We start from the raw sequence: 25,677 nt of genomic DNA, 5'->3' as shown, positions 1-25,677 counted from the left end.
ACAGGACCTGCCCCCATGCTAACCCTTGGGTGTGCATCGACTGTCATACTTCCTAAGCCTTCCTCACATGTTTGCCTCCTACTCTAGCAGGGAACCCGTCTTACTCCCTTCATATTGTAGGGGAGTCCGTTTTATCTCTCCCCTAAAGTTAGGAGAGAAAATAACAATCCACCTAGTAAGCAGACAATGGGAAACATCGAGAAAGCCAACACATGATTCCTCCTGTCCTTAGAAAGAGGGATTCTCTTCCAAATCCCATTCCCAAATCCTGCAACCACTAAAGAATGATGAGCCAAGGAAAACCAGTTCCACTAAGTCCTTGATTAACAGCAATGATGTAGTCTCCTTCAAGGCCAATAAAACTCCAGACACTGCCGTGGAGATTAGGAGACCACCAAGGATGTCATTTATTATTTTTCCAGAGCAGCTTTCTAATGGTCTTGCTCTTGCCCTTTCTGGAGAAAGGATACCCAAAGATCCACAGCCACAGCTCAGGTGTGCATGCTGATGCCTGACCTCCCTATCACCTGCCTAAGCAGCCAGCCACCTTACATAAGCTAGACAACTGGTCTAGGCTTCTGACTTCAGAAGTCATTAGATACTAATTAAAGTACCAATAGACCAGTAAAGTGTGTACTGGGGGCAGTGAGAGGACTAGGAGGAAACGAGAAAAACTGAACTGTGTCAGAGAATGTGAAAGAGTCTCATGCAATATTGTCTAAACGAACACACTAATGTCATGCAAGAAGCAATTAGAAATATCGTGGAGAGGGTAACATGATTTTTTTTTAAAAGCAGGATGGGGAGGAGGCAGACATGAGGGAGAAATTAAAAAAAGGGGTGCTGAATCTCCTTTCACTGCCCCTTTTCTCTCAGCTCCCGGAAGCCTAACGTTTTTCTGTTTGCTAGTTATGCATTAGTGTTCATGGATTTGGATGAGCTGCTGACATTGATTGGTAAAAATATAGACTTCTTCAACAAAAAGCACAGTGCTCTTCACGCTGCCTATGGGTTTACTGTGTGAGTGGGCACGTCCTTACACACCTGCGATGCTGAGCTCATGCAGATCTTCAAACTCCACTTGATGTAAACTGAATGGACTGCTATCCAAAATGCCTAACACTAGGCTTCACTCAAATTTGTCTGTGAGCTTCCACAAAAGCAGACCTCACAGAACTCTCTAGACCATTTTACCCTACAGCAGCCTACAGAAGGAAAAATAGCCAGAGAAGGCAAAACGATTCCAAGTGCCTTATTAGGTTCACTTTGTATGGGTTTCCCTTCAGATCACTGCTTGGCAGCATTTTGGGGCACTTGACCAAGGGCAATAGGGAGGGAAAACTGGGTGGTAGACATATCTCTAGAAGACAATGGAAGGAGATGGAGGATGATGCAGTAGAAGGGCACTGAGCTATGAATGAAGGGACGAGGGTTCTAGTTTTGGCTCCACCTCTAACTCACAGTATAAACATAGCCATATAACCCCTAAAAGGTCTCAATCTCTTTATCCCTACGAGAAGGGGTGGCCTAGATGGTTTCTAGGTTTCTTTAATCTTTGATAGTCTATAAACTGTGATAACCACATTATGAATTCTTGAGCTAGCTTTTTCTGACACAACATTGTGCTGTAAGCCACTTTTATTATATTGAACTGTCCCACTTTGGGCACCCAACCCTGATGTCCCCACACTGACCTTCACCTCCAGATTGCTTGTAGGGGTTGTACTTGGGCTTTGGAGCAACCACTGGTGCAAACTTCTTGGGCGGCTGTTGTGTGGACACTGAAATGCTGGGGGTCCCAAAGGAATGGGTGGTCTCCATCCGTGCAGGCACATGGCCAAAGGGCTCACCAGTGCTTTTCGGTGGCAGCCAAGATGGGTGAGACATGGTTGGAATCTGGAATTGAAAAGAAATTAACACAATTGTTTTTACAGAAGCATGAAAATGGAGGCGACATACCTCACTTCATTATTATTTCATCTTAATCCATACTTAATGAAGACTTGATGAAGCTGCCTGAGAAGAAGAAAGAAGAAAGAGAAAAGATGGAAGAAGGCAGAAAGAAGAAGGAGGCAGAGGACAGTGAGGAAAGCTTACCTTAACTGGAGAAGGAGAAAAATTAAACACTCCTTAAACCAATCTTGACTACCTCTTTCAACACTTATCTATTTTAGTGCCCAGCACCATTCAGGAAATAAATATAAATAAGAGATGCTCCCTAACCTGAAGAAGTTCATATGGTAGGAGAATCTTATACCAGCAAAGTTGGAAAAAATCTTCAATTTCATTAATAATTTATTAAAATGATTACCACACCAATTAAACGGTGGTAACTTACCTAAATGAGGTGATATTATCTAACTGAGGTAAAAAAAAAAAGTGTTGCTGGGATGCAGAAAAAGACAAGTTCACCTCTTGCTGGGAGCAGAAGGAAGACCTTGTTAATGAGTTGACCTTCAGACTGGGCCTGGAGTGCTGAGTAGAGGTCAGGCCTTAACAATGTAGCAAAATTGCACAGGCAATTTATGTTTAGCGTGGCTGGAGGGGGAACAAGGAAAAGTAGCTAGCAAAGAACTAAAACGTGGGATGGAACCAAAACCCAAACAGCTTTGCATGCAAGCTTGAGGAGTTTGAATTTAGTCGGTAGGCATCAAGGAACCACCAAAAGTTTACTCTTGAAACCAGGACATTATAAGTGAATGTCAGGACACTTGAAAACCATCCCTCTGGTTGGAGAAGCTATGCCCCCACCAAGGGGCACTTGCAAATTGGGGGAATGGGGACATTTGTTTGCACAATGCGGGACAATTACTGGCACTTAGTAGCCAGGGACTAGAATATTCAACACCTGTAATGCACAGGTCAGCCCCACATGTCAAAGAAATGCAGCATTAGGAGCTATGCTGAACTGATAGGATATTGGACCTTTACGCAAAACTTAACTGGGAGGGGGACAAACCAGCCCAGCCCAGGTGCGGTTCTCATCAGATTACAATACACTATGTGAGGAAAGCAAAAGGATGTCTAGCGTGTCAAGGTAAGCCAATCACCACTCCAGGCAGCCTGCAGGCTGGGGCTGAGCCTCACAGACTGCTGCTGAGGAGGGCTCTCCAAGCCTGATTGCAAGAGCTCTCCAGCACGGGGAGGCCCGGAAGGCACCCTGCACCCGCTCCCAGCCCCAAATCCACCCAGTAATTTATTAATTGAACTGAATTAATTGAGAGAGCTACATGATTATCTCCAGATGTCTTTAGAGACAAAGAAGACTGGAAATGCAGGAAAAAATAAAAACCTTAGCACGTGCCATGACAATGAAGAGTTGGAGGGGAAGGGGTAGGGCCCCGGCACAGTGTTGCCTGAGTATTAGTATCAGGCCACACCAGTATGAGTGACACGACCTTGAGCAGCCCCCTCTCCCCGTCTGGTCCTCAGGTACCTCCAGTCCCTCAAAATTAAGATCAAAGCCCTGTCCTCTTTAACTCACAGAGTTTTTATGACAACCAACGAGACAATAACATTAGAGTGCTTTATATACAGTAAAGCGCTATGCAAAGAGAGAGGAGGAAAATTGTTAGAGGTGTAGTTTTCTCTATAAGAGAGGATGACATGAATCAATGAAGAGGACTCTGAATTGGGAACCATGAGGTTTCTGTCACTGAAGCCAGTAGTGACATTGGCTTTTCACTATGGTTGCAGGCCCCTTCTTTTCCTCTTTCCCCACTATACCTTGTGCACATGCTATGTACATATCCACCTGATAAACTGTGAGTTCCTTGAAAGGGCAGGGAGATATCTACACATCCCTAAACCACCATGATAAGGCCCAGCACAAAACCAATACAGAAAAACAACCATGAATGTCTGGTTTACTCATGGTTCTTAAACTTGGCTGTACATGAGAATCATTTGAGAAGATTTTTTTTTAATACCAAAACCAAGCCCATCTCTCAGGGTTGAGAAACACTAATTTTGGTTTCGTGCTTTTTTTTTTTTTTTTTTAATTGAGTCTCAGTCTTCTACTAAAAGGGGATAAAAGGGTCTGTTCTGCTTTCAACATAACCGAAGCGAGTCTAAGTGGGGAACAAGTAGGATAAAATAAAGGTTTGAAAATTCTAATGCACTGTGCACATTTGTAGTATAAATGTTATTTGTACATTTTAAAAAATGGGTTAATATTATCCTTGCAACTTTTCTGTAAATCAAACGTTATTCCAAAGCAGAAACTTTAAAAAATGAGTTAATGTAGGATGCAGTGATTTCTAAACCAAAGAGCCACATTTCCAGAGCAATCTCACATTGCCAATTAACTGTGGAATCCTGACCTTTTCAGATATGCCATAGATATAAAGGAACAGGCAAGTTCTGGGAGAGTATGAAAAACAAAAACTTAAGCATCGATATGCAAATCATTGACTCCATCATCTTTTCAGTTGTCTTCAGCACCATCTATTACCCTAACACTGCCTTTCCCATGGAGAGACTTCTAGCTCTACTTCCTGAGAGTGCCAGTTTGCAGATGACCTTAACAGCATCCTCTCATACCATTCTTCTGTATGTTAACAGTGGCTCAGTGACACCATTCTCAGGATTTGTAATGAATTTTCATGACCCAAACCCTTGCTCATGCTGTGCCCACAATCTACAATGCCATTTCCCTCCCTTCATTTTCCATCAAGTCCTATTTTTTTTATCTTGACCCAGCTCAAATGTCTCTGATGCTGTGAACATTTCCCTAACTCCCCCAAAAAAAGAGTAGCTTAATTCTGGGCTCTTTTAGTACTTGTTTCATACTTATAACAGTCCACACGGAAGCTATTTATTCACCTGCTTGTCTCCCCCAATAAGCTGGAAGCTCCTGAGTGGTCTCACTATACCAGCACAATGCTTGGCTAGGAACCCTTTGAAAACTGTGTTATGCATGAAGGAGTGAATGAATGAATGCTGATCTCTTTGGCTACTCATCCCTTTCTAGAATCTCTATATCTCCCTCCTTAGCATCCATTGATATAATCATCTCTTTTTCCCTTCCTTAATTTAGCAATGTAATGAATCATGTTGACAGATTTCCAGATATTGAACCATCTTTGCATTTCTAAAAAGAATCCCACTCAGTCACAATTGTAGTGTTTTGTTTGATATATTGATGAATTAAATATGCTATTTTATATAGAATTTTTGTACATGTAATCATAAGACTGATCATTCTGTAATGTTTTTTCCCTACTTGTTTTACTTATCATTATTAGGTTTTGATATGAGGGTTCTGTATCCTTTTCTACTGTTTGGATTAGTTTAATAACGAGATTGGAATTACCTGACCTTTAAAAGTTTATCAGAATTCAGTGTAAAGTCATATAGATATGATACTTTAATAATAGATCCTAATCATATTTCCAATAACTTCTATGATAAATGTAGTAGTTTTATGCTTGTTTTGAGGTTATTTTTCAGCATTTATATTCTGCTGAAATTTCATCCATTTCCTCTAGGTTTTATCTCCGCCCCCTTTCAACCAAGTTACCTCTCAACTAAAAATGATCTCTCATCTACTCTGCATGATTTAGATGCTGACTATCACTTCCTTCTAGCCCTTAAAGACATAATTCGTGTTCTCTATCCTCCAGTTCAAGTTGCATACCCTTTAGTACACTTCCACAGCACCTGGAGTACTGCCATCCTTACACTCATCATGTGTCACTCTGCCTCTCTGCTTGTCTGTATCCCAAACTAAACTCTTGAAGCTTTGAGAGTGGAAGTAATTATTCTCTAATCCCAGGGCCTAATACATAATAGGCACTCAATAAAAATATCTGTTAGTTTAATGAATGAATAAATTGATTTGCCTAGCAGGGGAGCTCCAGATGAATCAGATTCTCATCTTGTACTCAAGGAGCTTGAAACCTACCTGTTGGCAGATATATCTGTATCTGTGAAAAGAGAGAGAGAGCAACACAAAGCATACAAAAAAAACCTGGAGTACATCACAGGAGCTAGCACAGGCTTGGCAGGGGTAGGCCTTAACAAAGACTTTGAAAGCTGGGTGGCTGTGAAGGATAAAGGGAGCAATAAGCATGATGGCTGGAAACACGGTGAGCTCAAGGAAGAAGCAAGAAATTTCTGTGGGACAGGAGCAGACCACTTGTACTGAAATGAGGGACTCAGGGAAAATACTTAGGGAAAAGGTTTCAAAGATAAAGTAAGCTTTGCTTTTTAAAGAACTTATATAGAGAAATAAGGACTAGAACTTTTATCTTTGACCAGTAATCTGACAGGAGTGAAAACTCTATGTAAGAAAAATTAATCCATGCAGGATAGATCCAAGGAAGGCAATAAATACAACACATAGACACAGAGTCCCTGTAGCCCAAGTTCTAGTCTCAACTTTGCCAGTGTGACCTTTAACCAGAGAGAATACTCGTTTGCAGAAGGAATGTCTGTAAAGTCCCAGTCAGCTCTAATACTCTACAGTGCTTTCCTTCTCTGAGATCTTAATTACAGCCCTTCATTTTGATAAACGGGTTTGAGGAAACCTCACAAGTGTAGTGAACAGATGAACTAGAACATGTCAGTTGGGGTTTCTCAGCTTCTCAGAGAGACCAATGTAAACACAAAGATAATCAGTGAAGAGAGTTGGTTTTGCTGGACCAAAACTTACTCTGCTCTTACTTCCTCTGGTTCTAGATCGGTTTCACTCTAAGGTTACAACGATCACGAAAGCAAGAAGTGAAAGGGAAGATCCCCACAGAGGCTCTGAAGATACACAAACACCATCAGAAGAGAGGCAAACAAGAGAAACGGCCCTCGTCTAAGCAAAATGCCTACTAATGAAGGGAATTAGAGAGCTGGGGCTCCCTAAGCACTGGTCTTTCAGGAACTGTCGTCAAATGCAAAGCAATTAAGAACCTAAGAGGTTTCACTTACACCCTCTTTCTTGATCTTCTGTCCTCTTCTTCTAGCTGTTAAGTGGGTACAAGAAAGCCACAGGCTGACAATAAATAGCAAGCGTCTATTAAGGACTTACCATATGCCAAGCTATTTTCTAATGGCTACATATTCTGACTATTATATGAGGTAGGATTATCATTCTCCACATTTAGCAGATCAAGATGGTAAGACTGTAAGAGTTAAATAACTTACTCAAGGATACACAGTTAACAAATAGCAAAGCTGAAGCTTAGACAAAGGTCTTTGACCCCAAATCCATGGTCTTCACCACGGAACCACTTCTCTGGTTGGAGGCAAAAGGAAAATACCACAGTCCAAAGGAAATCATCACTTTGAAACAGCAGATTTTATTCGTATCTCCATTCCTAGCTCCTGGATCTTCTCTATTGTGTTCCATCAGACCTAACCATCATGAGCCGCAGGATCACAAACTGAAGAAGTCAAAAGTCTGACCAAACTAATCAAGGCACAACATAACTCAAATAACTACAAAGTTCCTATGATGACTAAGACCTTCCTCTGCAGGTGGGAAAACAGAGCTACAGGGAAAGTGACATTTAACACTAAAAAAAGCTACTAAGCCTCTCTAAAGAGACCACGTGAATGACAAGTCACTGTCATCCATAAAAACAGAACTAACTAGTGTTTGCTCAAGTTGTTTTTCTATTCTAAAATCAACATTGTACTCTTCTTTAAACATTTACATAGATCACCAAATTTAAAAACAATCAACCAATCATTGCACGGTATTATCTAACACCAAGTGCTGTAAGCTTACAGAATTGGTTTTCAAAACTGTCTGCACACTAGACTCATCTGGGACTCTTTATGTACATATTCTGATTCAAGGGTTGAGAAGAATTGACCAACAGCATTTATAATAATCTTTAAATCACATTGCATTAGTCCCTAATCTCCCTTGGCAATTAACCCAAGGCCTGGCTCTTGGTCAATGTTTGCTGAATAAATGAATGATACTGAAGGAAGAGACAGATTACTAACATCACTATTTTAGTGGTAGAAGAATAAAGACATTGAGGTGCTGTGTAACTTATCAGATGTAGTTGATGGCAAACTAAAGTTTAGGATTCATGTCCCTTAGCCACATTTTCTTCATTTAAACAAGCAATTAAGATTTAAATAACACTTTCCTATAACTTTGGAGGTTTTTCACTATCTTTCCTCTTTATGTAAAAGTCACCACCATCCTAGAATTTCAAAACTGCTTTCTTAATGATCTATTAAAATGGCACAACGTGCTTCACCTTCCAGGCTACTGCTGATCAGCTTTTTCTACATCTTGGTATTCAGCTGGAGGATACTGGATGGATCTCCTGAATTCAGACCCAGTTTCCAGTCTTAGCTATGCCATGAGCTCATAGTGCAACCTTTGCTCTCTCAGGGACCGCAGTGTCCTCCTCTGAAAATGAGGTGATTGGATTAGATGACTGCTAATGACAACTCTTCACAAACTCTTACGATTCTATGCAAGATCCGGACTCTAGAACTAGCCAAAAGCAAACAAAAGTCAGCCATGGAGATTCCGAATCATCTATAATTCTCCTCTTAGCTCATCAGTGAGGAAGCTCAGCTCTCTTTTTTGTTTTCTTCTTTTTCTTATCACCCGTTTCCCTGACTCTTCAATCTTCACCGTTGTGGGAGGGAATCTTAGATTGATCTCACAGATTACCAAGGTATCAATCAAGATTTATTATGCACAAGTAAATAAGTACTTTAGGCAAACCTTTTCCAAACGATGTAGGTAAGTCCCTACCAGTGTAATTACGAAGCAGATATGCTGTGGCATGTGATGGAAGCGTGGGAAGAGAACGTTAAAGAATAAGGCAGGCTGAAAATTACACACAATTGTTAGCTGAACAGCAAATGCAATCACTCTTCCTCTGAAGCATCGGGTCAGATGAGAGCCGGAAGGCCAGAGCAGGATCTACCAGGGGCTGAAAATGTCAATGTATTCACTCAACTTCTCTTTACAGGCAGCTTTGGCCCAGCACTGGCTAAGTGCCCCACTCTCTGCATGGACAGCTGGCATTACTCGGAAGGGGTGACGAGAACACTCTACAGAAATGCCAAACCTTTATATAGGCCATCTGAGAGTCAGTTGGAAATAGTGGAAAAAGCACTGGACTTAGATGTAGTGGACTTGGTATAATTTCTAGCTCAGTCACTAATTGGCTCTATGACTTTAGTCCCTTGACCTCCTTGAACCTCCAAGTCTCTCGCCTCTGTAAACCAAAGATTAGATGTCTGCAACCAGTCCCTCCAACTCTCATGCTCCTGATTCCTCCTCCAAGTCTGCAAATTGAGTAAGCTGAGGTTTCTTACAAAACTGTCTTAATTCCTATGAGTTCCACTGACCAGGGAGTGTAGAGTGAAAGGAGGTAGGCTAGGAATCAACACATTAAATGTCAACCTGCCTTGCACAGAGTTAGTATGAATACAAATCAATGGTAAAGGTGTAATCCTTATTAATGGTGACACTGTTGGTGGCAAGAAAAACTCAAATGCCGTTGTAGATCCCAAGTAGATGAAGAAGCAGCATGGGAGAGAAGCATCAGTCCAGATAAATAAACATTGGTCTCTGATAAAGAAGTGAGGCAGAATAGAGACCTAGCCCCACAATGCACTTTCACTTCAGATTCAGAATGTCACATGAAAAGGGAACAATCCACCCTGATAGGGAAACAACAGCCCTAAGAGACCAGGACTCGCAGGAGAAGGCAAAGGAGAGAATGGAACCAAATCCATTACTAATTGACTGGTCTTTATTTGCCGCAACTCCCATCAGTCATGGGCTGACAACAGCCAGGACAGGCTATTCAGTGGCGAAGAGGTCATCAAGAGTCCCAGCTGGGAGAAATCTTCGGAACTCATCTGTTCCTTCTAATGTGAATATTCAAAAACCAAGATTTAGAGAAGCTGAAGTGACTTCTCCAGGGTAATGCAGCAGCTAGTACATATCAGAGACTGGATTCAAACCCAGTTGTTCTGCTTCCAAAACGCATTTCTGGTGGAAAAGTTTCACAAAACAAGCTAATAATGCTATGGACTGTTGGATGATAACTAGAAAGAGGGGGTAAAAGGCACTGGAATGGACAAAAGAGTAAAGAATTTGTCTTCCAAAAGAGTCAGCACCCACGCCATTGAAAATTAGCACAGAAGTCATGTGACCCCAAACTTGCACTCTAGGTCACGTTTAATAGCAATGTTTCTACTTGGCTAAGTGATCAAGAAAATATTTACCCTCTCTGGACCTCAATTTCTCCAGCTCTAAAATAATAAGCATTAAGAAGATGATCACCAAAATCTCCTCTTGCCACAACGTTTTATGTTCTGTAATGGTATAGCTCGTTTGTGGAGTGTGCTGTGCTTGCATAAAATGTGCTCTGAAGGAGGCTTCTTCTAACTCTCTGATTCTAAGAACAGACTTTTTCTCTACAAGACTGAGAGAAAGGGGCAAATAATACCTTGAGCCCTTTGAGCTCGATAAATCTACTTCTAAAAGTGGAAATCTGGATTTATAAAGACAAGATTCTGAGTGCCCAACTCATAAGAGTTTTAAAAGTCCTGGTTTATATCTTGCCCTTCCACTAGGATGAAAAAGTGATGATGGGAAAAATCACCAATGTAATCTCTAATGAGGCCTAGCAATCTCTTTGGTGGTATCTTCTCATTCCAAACCCACTGCTAAGTGGGTAGGTCCACAAGTTAATTGCTGCTCACTTTTCTGCATTCCAGTGACAGCCTGTTCAAACTTGTACGAAAACACACAAACACAGTGTTTTAGTTATCTGTTTACAAGTCTGTTGTGCCCATTAGTCAGGCCACAGAATTTTACTAGCATTTGAGAGATGTTTTAATTTTTTTAACAATTTTGTTTATTTTTCCTTTATTTCAAATTAACTTTGATATTCCAATAAAAGTAAATAGAATAATAGGAAAACATTCTATTTTAGATATAACTTGAAAAAGTAGAAATATTTAATTTTGTCTTCAGTGAATATGAGTCCACTACTGACAAATCTCAGGCTATATTTACATCTGACAATACCACATGTGACCCTGTGAACTAATGTTTATTCAGGTTATTCATAACCTGCTAAGAGTAATCATAGCAACAAGATATAGAGTTAACTGTTACACTTCAGCCTTCTGAACATTATATTGTTCACAAAACTGTCACCTGTCAACTGTGCTGTTTGTATATTGTCAGAATCGCTGGTTGTAAACTAGCTTAGAGCTTATGCATAGAGTTTGGACACTATAATTTGAATTAATATTATTGAATTTACACAATATTATTATTATAAAGTTTCCAATTTAATCTTTGTTTCTCTAGTATTTAATTTTCATCTTAAATTTCTGTAAAGCAGAAAATTTATTTCATTCTAAGATTAAAATATAAGGAGATTGCTAAATTAAATAAAAATGCTTAGATATTGGAAAAATAAAGGAGGGGGAGGAGAGGTACAAATTGTCAACTTTCAAGAACCATAAGATACAGTTTTAGAAAACTGAAAGACTCTACTTCATGCATTATATGCTCTGAAATAATAATTTTGTTTAACACCAATCCCAAGAGCCTGGAGAAATTTCTCAGCATTTGAAATGGTATGAAAAACAGATAGGCTTCTCATTAGAATGTGTTATAAATTCAAATTATGTAAGAGAGACTAGTTTTGCAATTTCACATTTAATACCAAAACAATTGAAACCATTTTCAACTGGTGACCTTTTCCTAAGTCATGTTGGAAGTTGTTCCACTTTTATTTCAAAATTTTGAAACAGAGACAAAAATCTGTGGAAGCGTTGACCAATGGCAGCAGAGTAAAAATGAGCCAGGCAGTTTCGGATCAGTTTCAGAATGACGTGAGTGGATGTTATTCCCTTTTAAATTTCTCTCGATGAGAGGGTTGGTGTTGTGCCTTCTGCATTTTTATCAATTATTAACCACCACGCAAAAAAAGACAACATAATGCATGAAGAATGTACTAATTTGGCTATTATTCTGGGGAAATAACACACACACACACTCTTTAGATGTTTGTAAAGTAATAGTTAATGACAGAACATTCACCGATATAGAAGTTTAATATCCAAGAAGCATGAAGTTGTTAATGTAGATATTTCTTCTAACGTGGAGCTGAAGTTGAAACATAGCCACCATCTGTGAGCTTGCTTGTACATATCCAATGACTGGGAACTCATTACCTCCCAAGGCAGCCCTTTCCATGGCAGAAAAGTTCCAACTGCTAGAAAGTTACACGTGGCTGAAACCTGTATTCCCAAAGAACCACCTATAGGTCCATCCTTTGCCTTTTGTTTGTCCTTTGCTGTGTAAGCCCTCTTAGACGTGGCAGCCCTCCAGATACTTAAAATAATTTTTTAGTTTCCTATTCTGTTTATTTTTTCCTTGTTTCAAGTTTAAAAAGTCCATTTCTCCCTTTTCCAACTAGCCTTACAGCTTTAGAACAATAATATAAAATTTAAAATCTCAAACTAGTAGTTTTCAAACTTTTCCTTAGCAAAAAATTGCTTCCTCATGCCAAATCTTTAAGAAATACCCAAGAAAGTAGATGAATTGAGATAAAAGAGTTGTTGGGAGGCTGGCCAATGGTCGAGTGGTTAAGTTCACGCGCTCCACTTCAGCGGCCCGGGATTCACCAGATTGGATCCTGGGCGCGGACCTACACTCCGCTCATCAAGCCATGCTGTGGCAGCATCCCACACAGAAGAACTAGAATGACTTACCACTAGGATATACAACTATGTACTGGGGCTTTGGGGAGGAAACAAAAAGAGGAAGATTGGCAACAGATGTTAGCGGAGGACCAATCTATCTCACCAAAGAAAAGCATACCTTTAAAAACAAAAGAGTTCTTTGGACTTTATTTAAATCTTCATCCTCATCCTTGGGAATAATATACTTCAGTGGGGGAGAAGTATAAAATGCATTACTTTCCTAGCCTTCCTATGAGGGCTATGCAGTGAGCCAGGATGAAAATCCACTGCTCTAAATATTACAACAGTGATTGTAAGTAAATAAAGAACAAAGATGGTGTCTTCCTTTATTCTCCGAGTGCCCGTTACAGAGATTGTCTCATCATCAGTGCTCAGCAAGTGATTATTATATAAAAGAGAAGGCAAACTTAAAGATTTGGGAATACAAAGAGTTAAGCTCTGCTTTTGAATCATGTTAGTTCACATTTCAAAAACTGTCTCTGCAGTTCCTTATAATTAAGGTGACCATACATCCAATTTATGCCTGCTGTTTCAGTCTAATTATTAACAGTGCCCCTTTTCACTCTCAAAAGTGTCCCAGTTAAAATGATATCTTACATATATCGTCACTTTACTTATAACATTGTGATAATGGGGTTTTAGTCAGAGTCCAAGAAAATTCTGTATATGACAGGGTCTTCTTCCAAAGGTCCATATGGACAAAGACCTCCCATTCTCTGAGTTTATTACTGAACTTGCTAAGAGGGCAGAGCAATTAGCAGTGGGAAGTAAATGAAGCTTTGGGGGCATCCCTGCTTCAGAAGCAAGTGCTTCTCAGTAAAGAAGGGAAGAATGTACTGGGACGATTCTGCAGGAGTAGATGAATGCAAGATACTGCAGAAATCTAGAAGAAGCTAGTATCAACTACCCCACTCACTCAGCCTCTTTCTCCTGAAGCAAAGAATATCATCTAAGAAAATCAAATTATTTATTTCAGTTATGTCTTCACCATTGCCTACTCCTGTCCCGTACCCTCATCAATAATATTAGCAATTTTGTCATGTCTACTTGGGTTCAAATAGAAGGACGACAGGTTTGTCTGATTCTTAATTTGGAAAAGGAAAAATAAGGGAGTGAACAAAAATAAATAAATAAAATGTGTTATTCACTAGGGTACAAGAGTAAAGGTGGAGGGGATTACTTATAATTGTTTTACATTTCTAAGTAGGAGTTTCATGAGAGTTAAGGGAGACGAAGTCAAAAGAATTCAATGCAGGCCCATAGGCGTCATGTCTATTTAATCTATTTTTTAAAACCATTTTATATTGATTTCCATTGCAAATTCTAAATGTGTATTTCGCAATGGGGGGTGTGGGGTAGGGAAGCCTCAAGATGGAAAGTTGACAACCCTTGCCAAAGATGGAACTTCCCCCAGACATGGTAAGCAATGTTATATCATAATACTGTATGTCTCCTGTAGTACTTTCCAAGATGTTTGAAACCAAAAGTTTAGAATACTCTCTCAGCTCAGGATCTTCCCTCCTTATGGCATTTTTTCTGATAAATAGGAATTCCCCTTAGGGATTTCCTAAAGTAAAACTGTCACATTCCCTTCTGTTGCACAAATAATTACACTGACAAATAGATATAATAGAACATAATCATTATCTATCCTGAATTTAGTATCTACTACACAAAGCGCCTATGGAAGATATGCCCAAAATATGAAAATCATAACCCTTACTCTGTTGGATATGGTGGGTCAGCACTCAAACTTGACATATTGCAGAGGCTGCCTTACAGGTAGGGTTTGATTACAAAAGAGATTCTGCCAAAATATATGTACCGGCTTGAGATTTGGAAGACAAAAGTTAAGACAGAGGCCATTTTTCGCTGCTTTGGCTTGTTCTCTGCTGGAAGCGCAGTCATGGAGACAGGGATTTTTCCGCATCCACATTCCCATATTCCGTTTTCAGTCTTGTGGTTGTCAAGAAGCAGCTGCGGCAGGGTGTGGGGGCTGGACTCCATGTCTGAGGGTCCAATTACCACCTTCCTTATTGCAGCTTCTGAATCTCTGGTTCACAAGTCCTGTGCTGTATTGAACTCAACAGTTCTATGACAGCCTCATGCGTCTCTGCCGTCCCGACTGTGGAAAAGGTAGTGACTTTGCGTGGTTCCGGAATTCGTTAGCGGGACCTCAGCCATGAGCCTGCTCTGTACAATCCTTCCATTTATTTCGAAGCACTTAACACCCTGTATTAAATCTTTTCTGCTTAAAATATCTAGAGAGGTTTGTTTGCCATAGTAAACCCTAACTAAATCCCCCTCGATATCCTTAAAATTTCGTTTGCCAATAACAATAATGACATATTATCAACAAGAGACAGGTTCAAATCATTCATTGTGCAAACAAATCCTGAGTGCTATGCTAAGTGCTCTCATCATCCATGGGGAGCAGAGCCATGCACAGAGCAGACACAGTGATCCCCTCTCAGAGCCCCCGTCTGACGGGAAGAGGCCTGCTACAACAGCGGAAGTACTAAGCGACATGGAGCGAGCCGTTGGGAAACCTAATCTAATCTCAGCATTCTGCCTTGGCTCTATCACTAACTGGCCACGTTTTCTAATCAAGGAGGCTAAGGTGGATGAAAGTCCCTTTAAACTCGAACATTCCACAACTCTATGAGTCTTTGTAATCATGAGGGAATTTACTTGGATTCAAGTCCTAACAAAACTTCCTAAATTTCCAGTTCCCTAAATCTGAAGGTCAGAACACAAAGGTCACATAACACAGAAACCTCATATAGTTAAAATAGGAACAGGAATTGGTGACCCCTAAATGTTATGTGTTGCGGCAGCCTACAGTTGGAAAGCCTCAGGGAGAAAAATCCAAAATCGTGGCTGCAGTGGTTCTTAAGAATACCAGAGAACAAACAGTTTCCTCAGGGTCTCTGTCTTCTTTGAAAATGTCTACCTCACTGTCTGAAGAAAAGGGGAGTATGCACATGTACTGTCTTCTCTGAAAGTACTCAGACCAATAACAAGAGAAAGAAATATTAGGCAAATGCAATAATGCTTACATCTCTCAAGAGAAGTCACTCATTTCTTCATGTCTCAGACAAGAAAATCCCTGAAACTCATAAAACAGAAGCAGTTTCGTGGACAAGAAGAAAAATATCAAGAGAGACAAGGTCATACATCTAATGGCAGTTCTGATACCAGCTCCAAGGGTGACCTCAGGTCAGGGCCTTGCAGACCCTGCTAGGCCTTAATTTCCTCATCTATAAAATGGTGACAACATTTCCCCTTGGCTTACTTCATAGGTAAGTGAGGTTTGCTTATGGGGATCAAGTGATATACTGAACACAAAAGCGTTTCATAAACAGCAGATGATATATATAAGAAGAAGGATTGTTAATAAAGGAATTTCTAAGGAAAACTAAGAATGGTACTTCTCAAGCCCAGGTAACAAAAGGAAATATAAATATAGCAGTAATTTTACAATTTTATATTCTGGGGGAAGAAAGGGTGATCAGAATTGTGAAAAACAACGATGTCCAAAAGAGAAGAGAAACCAGCTCAGCTCTGTCATAATTGTCTCAGTTCCTGTAGCATACACAACAATGGAAAGATCGCAGGGAGGGGCAGGAGCAGCCTTAGTGACTGCAGCACACCAAGATCATGGAGACAGTGGACCAAGAAAATGATATTTCCACCTCAGTAATTAGAATAATCTCATAATACGTGCCCTCGAAGAATTTTGGGTGGCTCTATGAAGTGACCTCACTACTTTCTCAGTCATATCTGTTGGAAAACAGGATTACCATCACTTAGGAGTGAAACGTAATGCTGACAGTTCTTTAAAGTAGTGCGACTGGAGGAAGAGAGGCTCAGCTCTAGGTCTGCTCACCTGGATGGATGGAAATGATAAGGCAGATTCTGCCCACAACTGGGTTTCAGGACCCAAAGGGCATAGGCAGGCTCGGGTAACATTCAGGCGATAGTTAACTCTAAAGGAGCTGGAGGCAGCCTAAGAAGTAGGTCAGCACAGCCAAAACCACTCAAGGCTGAGAGAGGCAGAGTGATCCTAGCGCACAGGTAAGATGTGACCGGAAAATCAATTCCCAGGTCCTTGGGAGCTAAGTCACAGGAAGAGTTATAGTTCATGTAGCACAATGGTACCTCGTTGGTCTGCAATGGGCTGGAGATACCACAGAGGTCTCCAGAGCCTTGGGACATCTGGTGACAAGGAGATCAAATAAGTGAGATAAATTAACCCTACCTACAATTCATGGAAGAGGAGGCCTCAATGGCAAACAAGTATAGCATAACTAACTAACTACATAAATAAATAAATAAATAAAAATAAAATACACACTCACACACACACAACTTCAACAGTAGTCAGGGACACGCAAATTAAAAGAGCAAAGAGACATTACTTTTCACGCAGTTTGGCAAGAAGTTAAAAGATTCATAAAATTCGCTTTGGAAATGGATGTGTGGGGAAAATGAGACAATGTCATGTTTCTTCTTATAAACAGACATATTCTCTACTTATTGATTAGATGTACAGCTTATCTATAGCTGTTTTGGTGCCACAATGGCAGAGTTGAATGGATGTCAGAGAGACCATCTGGCCCTCGAAGTCTAAATATTTACTCCTTGGTCCTTTACTGAAAAATGTTGCAAACCCCAGTTCTAAACTACAAAAAGTTATTGTTTCCAATTACTACAGATATAATAAATCTATTTTTTTTTCTTAGGTCTTCTGCAATTTTTTAACATGATCTCTAATTCATATCAGGGTCTATTTTGATATATGCTCATGATATATGTTTTTCATTAATGCCTACCAATTATCCCAATGCCATTAGAATAATCTTTCCTTTTCAGAATGTTTTGAAGTGGTCCATCTATTACATGTTCAATGCCACATGCAGTTGCTCTGATTCTGAGTGGGTTATGTCACAGTAAAATTCTCCATCTATTCCAGCTCCAACACTTCACCATTTCAATTAGGGTTGCCTATGATGTGCTTTAGCATCTGTCCAGGCTGGTCTCTGTTCTTTATAACTCTTGTTTTTCAAGTTTCTCTCAGCTAATTTGCCTGTTTATTATCAGGGCAATTTAGACATTTTTGTTAAGAATCAAGAATAATTACCTTGAAAGTTGTGCTGAGATTACATGAGATGTAGAAGAAAATAACTACTTAACCTTTATATTTCCATTTAGTAATAAGGTATGCCTTTCAATTTATTCAAAGTCTCCATAATATGACTCAGAAAATTCTAGAACCCCTTTATACAAGCCAAGCACACTTCTCATTAAAATATTTACGCTTTGTTTTGCTGTGAATAGGTTCCCAAAGATCGTAAAGTATTCCTTTACAAATGCCATATATAAAATATAACTGGAAATCAGACATGAGGAGACATGTTGAACCTTGCAATAACCAAAGAAATGCTAACACCAAAAAAACAACGTATCTAATCCTGGCACAACTGGGGAGATACTGACTCACTCACACATTCCTGCTGCAGAGTCCCAGAAACATCTCTCTTAGAACACAAGTCATCAGAGGATTTGAATAACCGTAAAATGTTCCCTTCTGACCCTGATATCTCAAAATTCTGACATCATGTGTAAGATTTTTGAGGGACCAAGCTATATTTCATGCATAAAAATGTTAATCACAGCAATATATAAAAATAATGGAATAATTAATTATGATGTGGTATAACTACTCAATGAAATATTACACAGATATTAAAATTGCAATTATTCAAGAATATGCAGTAATAAAGAAAATGCTTAATGTATGATGCCAAGTGACACCAAGCACTATAGGTAATTTATGGCAACAGCTAAAGATTGGAAGTGAATACACAAAAATGTTAAATTGTACGTGCATTGAGGTGATGAAATTATGGGTGATATTTTTCCCTGTAAGTGTTCTGACTTGATATAATGTTGCAATCTCACTTATATGATTAAAAAAAGAGGGGAACAATTTTTAGGTGCCTTCCAGATCTAAGTTGCGCAATTCCTCCATTATTAAAGGCGGAAAAATGAGGCTCAGGCGTGTGAACCGACGTTTTTAAGGCCCACAGATCAAGCCATAGGTAGAATTAAGACTAGAATCTAGGTCTCCAGACTTGAGAGGTAGTAACCATTCCTATACAACATTTTGTGTCATTGAGGGAAGACCAACTCTGAGGTTATTTTAATATTTTTATATATTATAAATAAGTAAATGAAAATAACAATGTTCAATTTCCTCTCTAAGAGAGCAATCGCTTTAAGAATCCTACAAATGCTTTGATGTGCTGGAGTTTGAATTAAACTTCTTTTCTAAATACAACTATTCAACAGAGTACAGGACATCAAAGTGTGTCTTTGCTTCTGTAGAAATAGTCCTTTCCTCATGAAGTCACAAAATAATTTCAGTGCTATATTAAGCATTAACTTAATACAAAGGTAAACTTTGGCTGTGGACATTTACTTTAGAACCTAAGAAGTTTCAACCTACAGTATTATCACTCTAGGAGAAAAAAAATGCCTTCGAAATTCAAAAGATAATGAGAACTATTATCTTGATATTTCTCACCACAGCCTGACAACAAAGTTGCCAGAAGAGGTGTTTATATACCTGTGCACACCATGGATAACCATGATCAGTTTCTAATATTCTGTAATGCCTAAAGATAACATTTGGAGCACACATGTATTCTAATGTCTGTGAATTTTGAAGTGTTCGAATTAGGTCCTAGTGGTAGTAATATTTAGAAAGGAACAAGGTAAAAGAATTCATCAAACAAAAGACAGTCAAGAATAAATGGTTAATAAGGCAAAGAGACTGCATGTGTATACACGCATATGCTGTGATTCAAGCATTATCTACTGAAGGCATACTTTTCAAGAGTTTGAGCAACCTCCTTCGGCAACTGGTGAGATAGTTTCCTATTTCCTGATATGCTACAGACCTTTCTCCTTAATTCCTATGCTTTTCCAAACCTTGAGATACACATCAATCATCTCTCATACCTCTTTTCTAATTACTCACTTTATTTAAAGCAAAAAAAGTAAAACAAAAACAGTTCACCCATTTCTCCCATCCCCCACCCCCTACCCGTGCCTCTGGCAACCATCAATCTGTTCTTTGTATCTATGAGCCTGTTCATAGCTCACAGATTCCATATATGAGAGATATCATATGGTATTTGACTTTCTTTATCTGACTTATTTCACTTAGCACAATGCCCTGGAGGTCCATCCATGTTGTCACAAATAGCAGGATTTCATTCTTTTCTATGGCTGGATAATATTCCTGTGTGTGTGTGTGTGTGTGTGTGTGTGTGTATCTCAATATTTCTTTACTGATTCACTCATCGATGGACACTTAGGTTGTTTCCATATCTTGGATATTTCAAATAATGCTACAATGAACATGGGGGTGCTTATCTTTTCGAGTTAGTGTTTTTGTTTTCTTCAGATAAATACCCAGAAGTGGGATTGCAGGATCATATGGTAGTTCTATCCTTAATTTTCTGAGGAATCTCCAGACTCTCTTCCATAGTGGCTGCATCAATTTACATTCCCACCAACAGCGAACAAGGGTTCCCTTTTCTCCACATCCTCATCAACATTTGTTATTTCTAGTCTTTTTGAAAATAGCCACAGGTGTGAGGTGATATCTCATTGTGGTTTTGATTTGCATTTCCCTGATGATTAATGATGTAGAGCATCTTTTCAAGCGCCTGTTGGCCATCTGTATGTCTTCTTTGGAAAAATGTCTATTCAGATCTCACCATTTTTTAACCAGATTGTTTTTCTGCTATTGAGTTGTACGAGTTCTTTATATATTTGGCATATTAGCCCTTTAACAGATATATGATTTGCAAATATTTTCTCCCATCCCATAGGATGCCTTTTCATTTTATGGTTTCCTTTGCTGTGCAGAAGCTTTTTAATTTGATGTAGTCCCACACGTTTATTTTTGCTTTTGTTGCTTTCTTTTATTCACCTTCTGAAAAAAAGCCTAAATCTTTCATACCACTTTGATATTGTTCAAATCACGATAAAATAAAAATTGGAGGACTGGGAGTTTGGGTAAGGCAGAAGTCAGGTGAAATTTTATATAATGAAATATTTTATATATGTACATAATTTTATGTTATATATACAGAAGAATCTTCTCAGCAGAGAGAAAGTATTTTGAATTTTGAGGTTAAATATACAATGAAAGAAGAGTATACTGGCAACTTTATGAGAGGCCCCACTCAAGTTCAATCTTTTCTTGTCAGTCTTCTAATACACACCTTTGTGCCTTTAATGTTGGAAGTGTCCTAGCCCAGCTAGGATCAGAGCCTTCTTATTAAAATGTCTGTCTCTTCCACCAAATGTAAAGCTTCTGGAGGGCAGGAACTATACCTTAATTATCTTTTCAAGTCATAAAGCATCTTACACAGTGCCTGGTAAATACATTTTATTAAATAAAGCATATATCTATTTGTGCCAAACAATGTTGAGGAGGAGAGGAGAAAGTAGAGAAAATTGAGAGTGACGTTTAACAAAAAAATCAACTAAAATGGATTATATGTGTTCACAGCGTCCACATTCAACGTGATAACACAAACATACTATACTTTCCATGAATACATGGCAAAATATTTTCTGTGTCTGGTGTCATCCCTGATTATGTTCAGAACAACTGTACCACAACAGGGTGAAAAAGAATGCAATTTGAGCTAGGATAGAAAGGAATGAAATTGGCTTCAAAAATAGAATCCTCATAAAATTTTAATATGTGACAAAAGTCAGTAATTTCATCCTAAAAACCAAAAAAAAAAAAGAAAGAAAGAAAAGAAAAGCAAGAAGCTAAACATCAGTATGCCTCAGTGGAAAGCACAGAATGGGCATCTTCATAAACCTGCCCCCATATTGACTCGAATCAAATACAGAGAAACCCTCTCTAGGCCTTAATGTTCTAGGAAGCAGTTGGACCCTATGTCCCTACAGGGTTTTAAGTGTCAGCAGACACTCTAATGGCATCATTACTGGGGCAGAGGATATCAGGGCACACCCATCTTAGAGGGTGAGAGGATTGCACACAAGCAGAGGGTAAGACACAAGAGAGAGCCAGGAAAATCAAAGAATAAGCTCCTCAAGGAGAAGTTAACATCTCACTAACTTCCAGGAAAAACTGCAAAAACTACTATAACAGTAACAACAACAACCCAAAAAAAAGCAAAAGGAAAGAAATAAGACCTTAATTATCATCGTACATATGAACATCTAATACACATAGCATCGTTTTAGGTACTGAGGAGACTAAAAAAACAGACGGGGTATATAAACCCAAAGGAACTTAGAGTTTACCCAGAGCATGAAAACAACAACATCATCATTATTGTATGTAAATGTGGGAAAAGGTGGCTTCTTTAAAGACTCCTTTTAAAGGGCTTTCATATCCATTATCATAGGCAGAAGTAAACACCAATTCTGAGATTGGCAGGGTAGACATTACTATCAACCTTACTTTATAGACTTGGAATTTGATGTTGAGAGAAAATCAATCAGTCAATCAATCACACAAATTACACACAAAAAACAAAGCCTAGACTTCAAGAACAGGTCTACCGATTTCTAAAGAAACATGAATTCCACTGCATCGTGCCACCTCCCTTCCAGCTTTAGTAGATAGGTAAGTGACCTGGATGAACACGTGATTAAATGACAAAGGAGATTTACAGGAGTTCACAGAATGGTGGACATTGCCTGGGTTAGAATTAGGAAGGGCTATCAGAGCAAACGGGACTTGAGATAGGTGCCACCCTGTGAAGGAAGGGCTTTTTTCTCTCTCTTCAAAAGTTCCTTGACTCACCTCATCTAGTGTGTGCTTTCATAGTATCCTGACAGTTCCCATCTCTAGTCCTGACCTTTCTTCTAAACACCAGCCTTGAACATCCAGCAATTCATTTGCAAAACTCTCAAATCTGAAAAGCGAAAAGAACTCCTATTCTAGCCCATACCCACGTAAAACTGGAGCTTCCTTCAGCTTTGCCTGTGTCAGTGAATGGCACCATTCAGTCCCCGAAATCAGACACCAGAAGCCTACTCTGTATTAGGGTAAGGCATTACTTCAGGTAGTCTGCTTTCCCTCAACATTGTTTCATGTGTGGCAGCTCCACCGAGACCTTCTCGGGTAAAGAGGTGTCGGCCACAAAGGAGTAGGACAGTCCCCAGGTCCCCTGACCATAAAACCATTTTAGAAACATGAAAACACTCAATTGCTAATAATTCTATCTTAGCTCTGAATGAGGTAAGTGCTCAATAATGATTGCTGAAGGAAGAAAAAGAAAAAGGGAGTGAGGAGAGGGAGAGGAAAGAAGAAAAGGAGATAAGAAGAGAGAAAGAAAGGAAAAGAAAACTTAGTCATCCAACTAGGCTCTTCAAATGTTATAAAAATTCATTCTCCCCATCCTGTCAGAGTTAAAATCCTTCAATCGAGCCCCCTCAGTATGTAATTTGTACCTCTGGTTAACGTACTTCATTCTGGATGGCAATATAATTACGTTTAGTTATTCCTATGTCTGCCTCCCCCACCACACCGTGAGTGCTTTCAGAGAAAAGCAAACCTGCGTCAGACATTTCCACACCTAGGCCTCTGCTAACCGCTAGGTTCTTTTGTGCACGTTAGAAAAACGCACTTGTGCTTAGCTTGGCAAACAGAGGGAGGGCAGGATCTGAGTCCCACTTGCCCTCCTGCCCTAGAGCAGGACATAACGTGAAGGGCAGTGAACAGCAGCTCTGCCTATACCCTTCTGCTCTACCCCTCCAACAGTCCAGTAAAATACTTAACCCACGGGAAGCACTCTCTGTAAATAAATAAATAAATACATGAGGAATGAAAATGACAAGTCAAAACCATGTCTTACAACAAGACACTCCCAGATTCCAGCAGAAAGCTCAAAGCATTCATATTTGGGGTTTTTGTTACCAGTTGTTTATTTTTGCATTACTGAACAATGACATAAAACATATTTTTCTTACTAATTGGATTTAAGAACTTTGGGTGTATATATCAAATATAATGAATTATTTTAACACATTTAGGTAGTAAGGAAAAACAGAAAAGTTTTGGGGGTCGGCCCAGTGGCTTAGTGGTTAAGTTCACATGCTCCACTTTGGCAGCCCAGGGTTCGCAGGTTTGGATCCTGGTTGGGGACCTACACATGGCTCATCAAGTCATGCTGTGGCGGCGCCCCACATATAAAATAGAGGAAGACTGGCCTAGATGTAAGCTCAGAGACAATCTTGCTCAAGCAAAAAGAGGAAGATTGGCAACAGGAACATTAGCTCAGAGCCAATCTTCCTCACCCAAAAAAAAAAAAAGAGAGAGAGAGAAAGAGAGAGAAGTTTTTTCCTTAAGTCAATTTATAGTTGCTAAAATAGGTTATGATACTACAAAAGCCCACCATGTTTCAAGGGAATAGCAAAACTATATACCAAAAGCAGTTTTATTATCAACCCTAGTTTGTAAAATGTTCTTCCTCCTCTCAACTTCCACAACACTTGCACTGAGCACTGACCATTTTCTACCTTCTACAAGAGGTGGCTATGTCCAAGCTCCCCTCCTGTGCCCATCTCCACCTGGCTAACTACAGCTTCTTGGAGGAAGCATACCTCACCCCACAAACTAGGCCAGGAAAAAACAAAAAAACTGTTCAATCTTCCCACAAGACCCTGTACCTTTCCTTTGTGCCACCTTCACAACCATAATTACATATTTATCTGCAAAATTATGAATGTGGTGGTTGTCGCTCCTGGACCACAAACCCTGGGAGGAGAGGGCTGGTATCTTCCTGGTGGCCACAGTTCCGGGTAAGGGCCACCAGTCATGGTAGGCCCTCAAGAACTAGTTGTTGATAGAATTAATGAATCTCCTCCATTCAAAGTGTGAGGTCCTGGAAAACAGGGGTTGTGTCTAATTAATTTTGGTATCACTTATTGTACCTGTTTCCATGTCAACAGGTAGATAATACCACATAATTCACATGTAGATAAAAGAATAAATGAATTCCATAGTGGGTCTCTTATGGGGACTGGAGAGGTTATTCACGGTGTGTTAGTAGTAAAATAAGCATGCTGAGTGTATTAGGAGTTAAAGGCAACTCTCCAAGAAAGCTGGTCCCAATAAGAGGTCTTGGAACAGCACCACACAAAGAAGAAAGGCAGAGTCAGAGATGGGATGTCCGCAGTCTAAGATTTATGTCAATTTTCTTGGGCTCTAAGAGTCAATTTTCTCTCAGTTTCAATGGGTGTGACTCTTTCCCAGATGCAACCGGGCTACAAATCTTATGTTGTATGCAAGCATAGCCCCAAAAACAGGCCTTTAGAAAAATAAAATAACAGCCAAGCAAAAACTAAGCGGAAGCAGCCACAGCTCTGGTAGAGTTAAGCAGCCATGAGAAAATTAGAGTGCCCACGCCATGCAGAAAACAAACGGGCCACAACTTGAAACATGTCTCTCCTGTGGAGACTTGTCCAGAGTCACACCACAGCAGCCTCAAGTGGCTTTTGATGGGAAAAGGTCTTTCTGCCCAACACAGTTTTGGTAGATGCCAATGGCAAGCCTCCCTGCAGCATTCAAAGAATCTGAAGGTTAGGCAGAAAACAAACCAGGTGTATACAGGCAGGCACTCCCGTATACCAAACCCTGCATCAGACACTGGAAATATACCTTCTGGTACTGAAAACCTGCAATCAAGACGCTGGGAACCTAATTCTGGAGTTAAATGACAACAGCAACCAAAAGCCTACAGAGCTAAATGATAATCACGAAGCTGATTAGATGAGGAGTCTGACAACATGACACACCTGGGATCTCTGGAGAGTTCTGCAAATCTATCTAGCTGCCATCATGCTGGTGCACTACAGTGGGGTTTGAATCCTGGCTCCACCACTCACTGGCTGTGCAGCCTTGAGAAA

The 25,677-nt window shown here is 39.7% G+C and overlaps 1 protein-coding gene across 13 annotated transcripts in view; it reads right to left on the bottom strand.

Annotated features, from left to right (window-relative positions):
• Nucleotides 1-25,677, bottom strand: part of LPP (LIM domain containing preferred translocation partner in lipoma) — a 637,546-nt gene that overhangs the window by 414,863 nt on the left and 197,006 nt on the right. For all 13 annotated transcript variants that reach the window (XM_023623171.2, XM_023623168.2, XM_023623172.2 and 10 more), the window contains one exon: nt 1,695-1,896. In XM_023623171.2, the coding sequence (XP_023478939.1) occupies nt 1,695-1,887 (193 nt within the window). In that variant the 5' untranslated portion in view covers nt 1,888-1,896. The remainder of the gene's footprint in view (nt 1-1,694; nt 1,897-25,677) is intronic.

The sequence above is a fragment of the Equus caballus genome, chromosome 19 (genome assembly GCF_041296265.1).
Source record: "Equus caballus isolate H_3958 breed thoroughbred chromosome 19, TB-T2T, whole genome shotgun sequence".
Classification (NCBI taxonomy): Eukaryota; Metazoa; Chordata; class Mammalia; order Perissodactyla; family Equidae; genus Equus; species Equus caballus.
The sequence above is the reverse complement of the archived record's forward strand: the minus strand, read 5'-3'. Positions and strand labels throughout refer to the sequence as shown.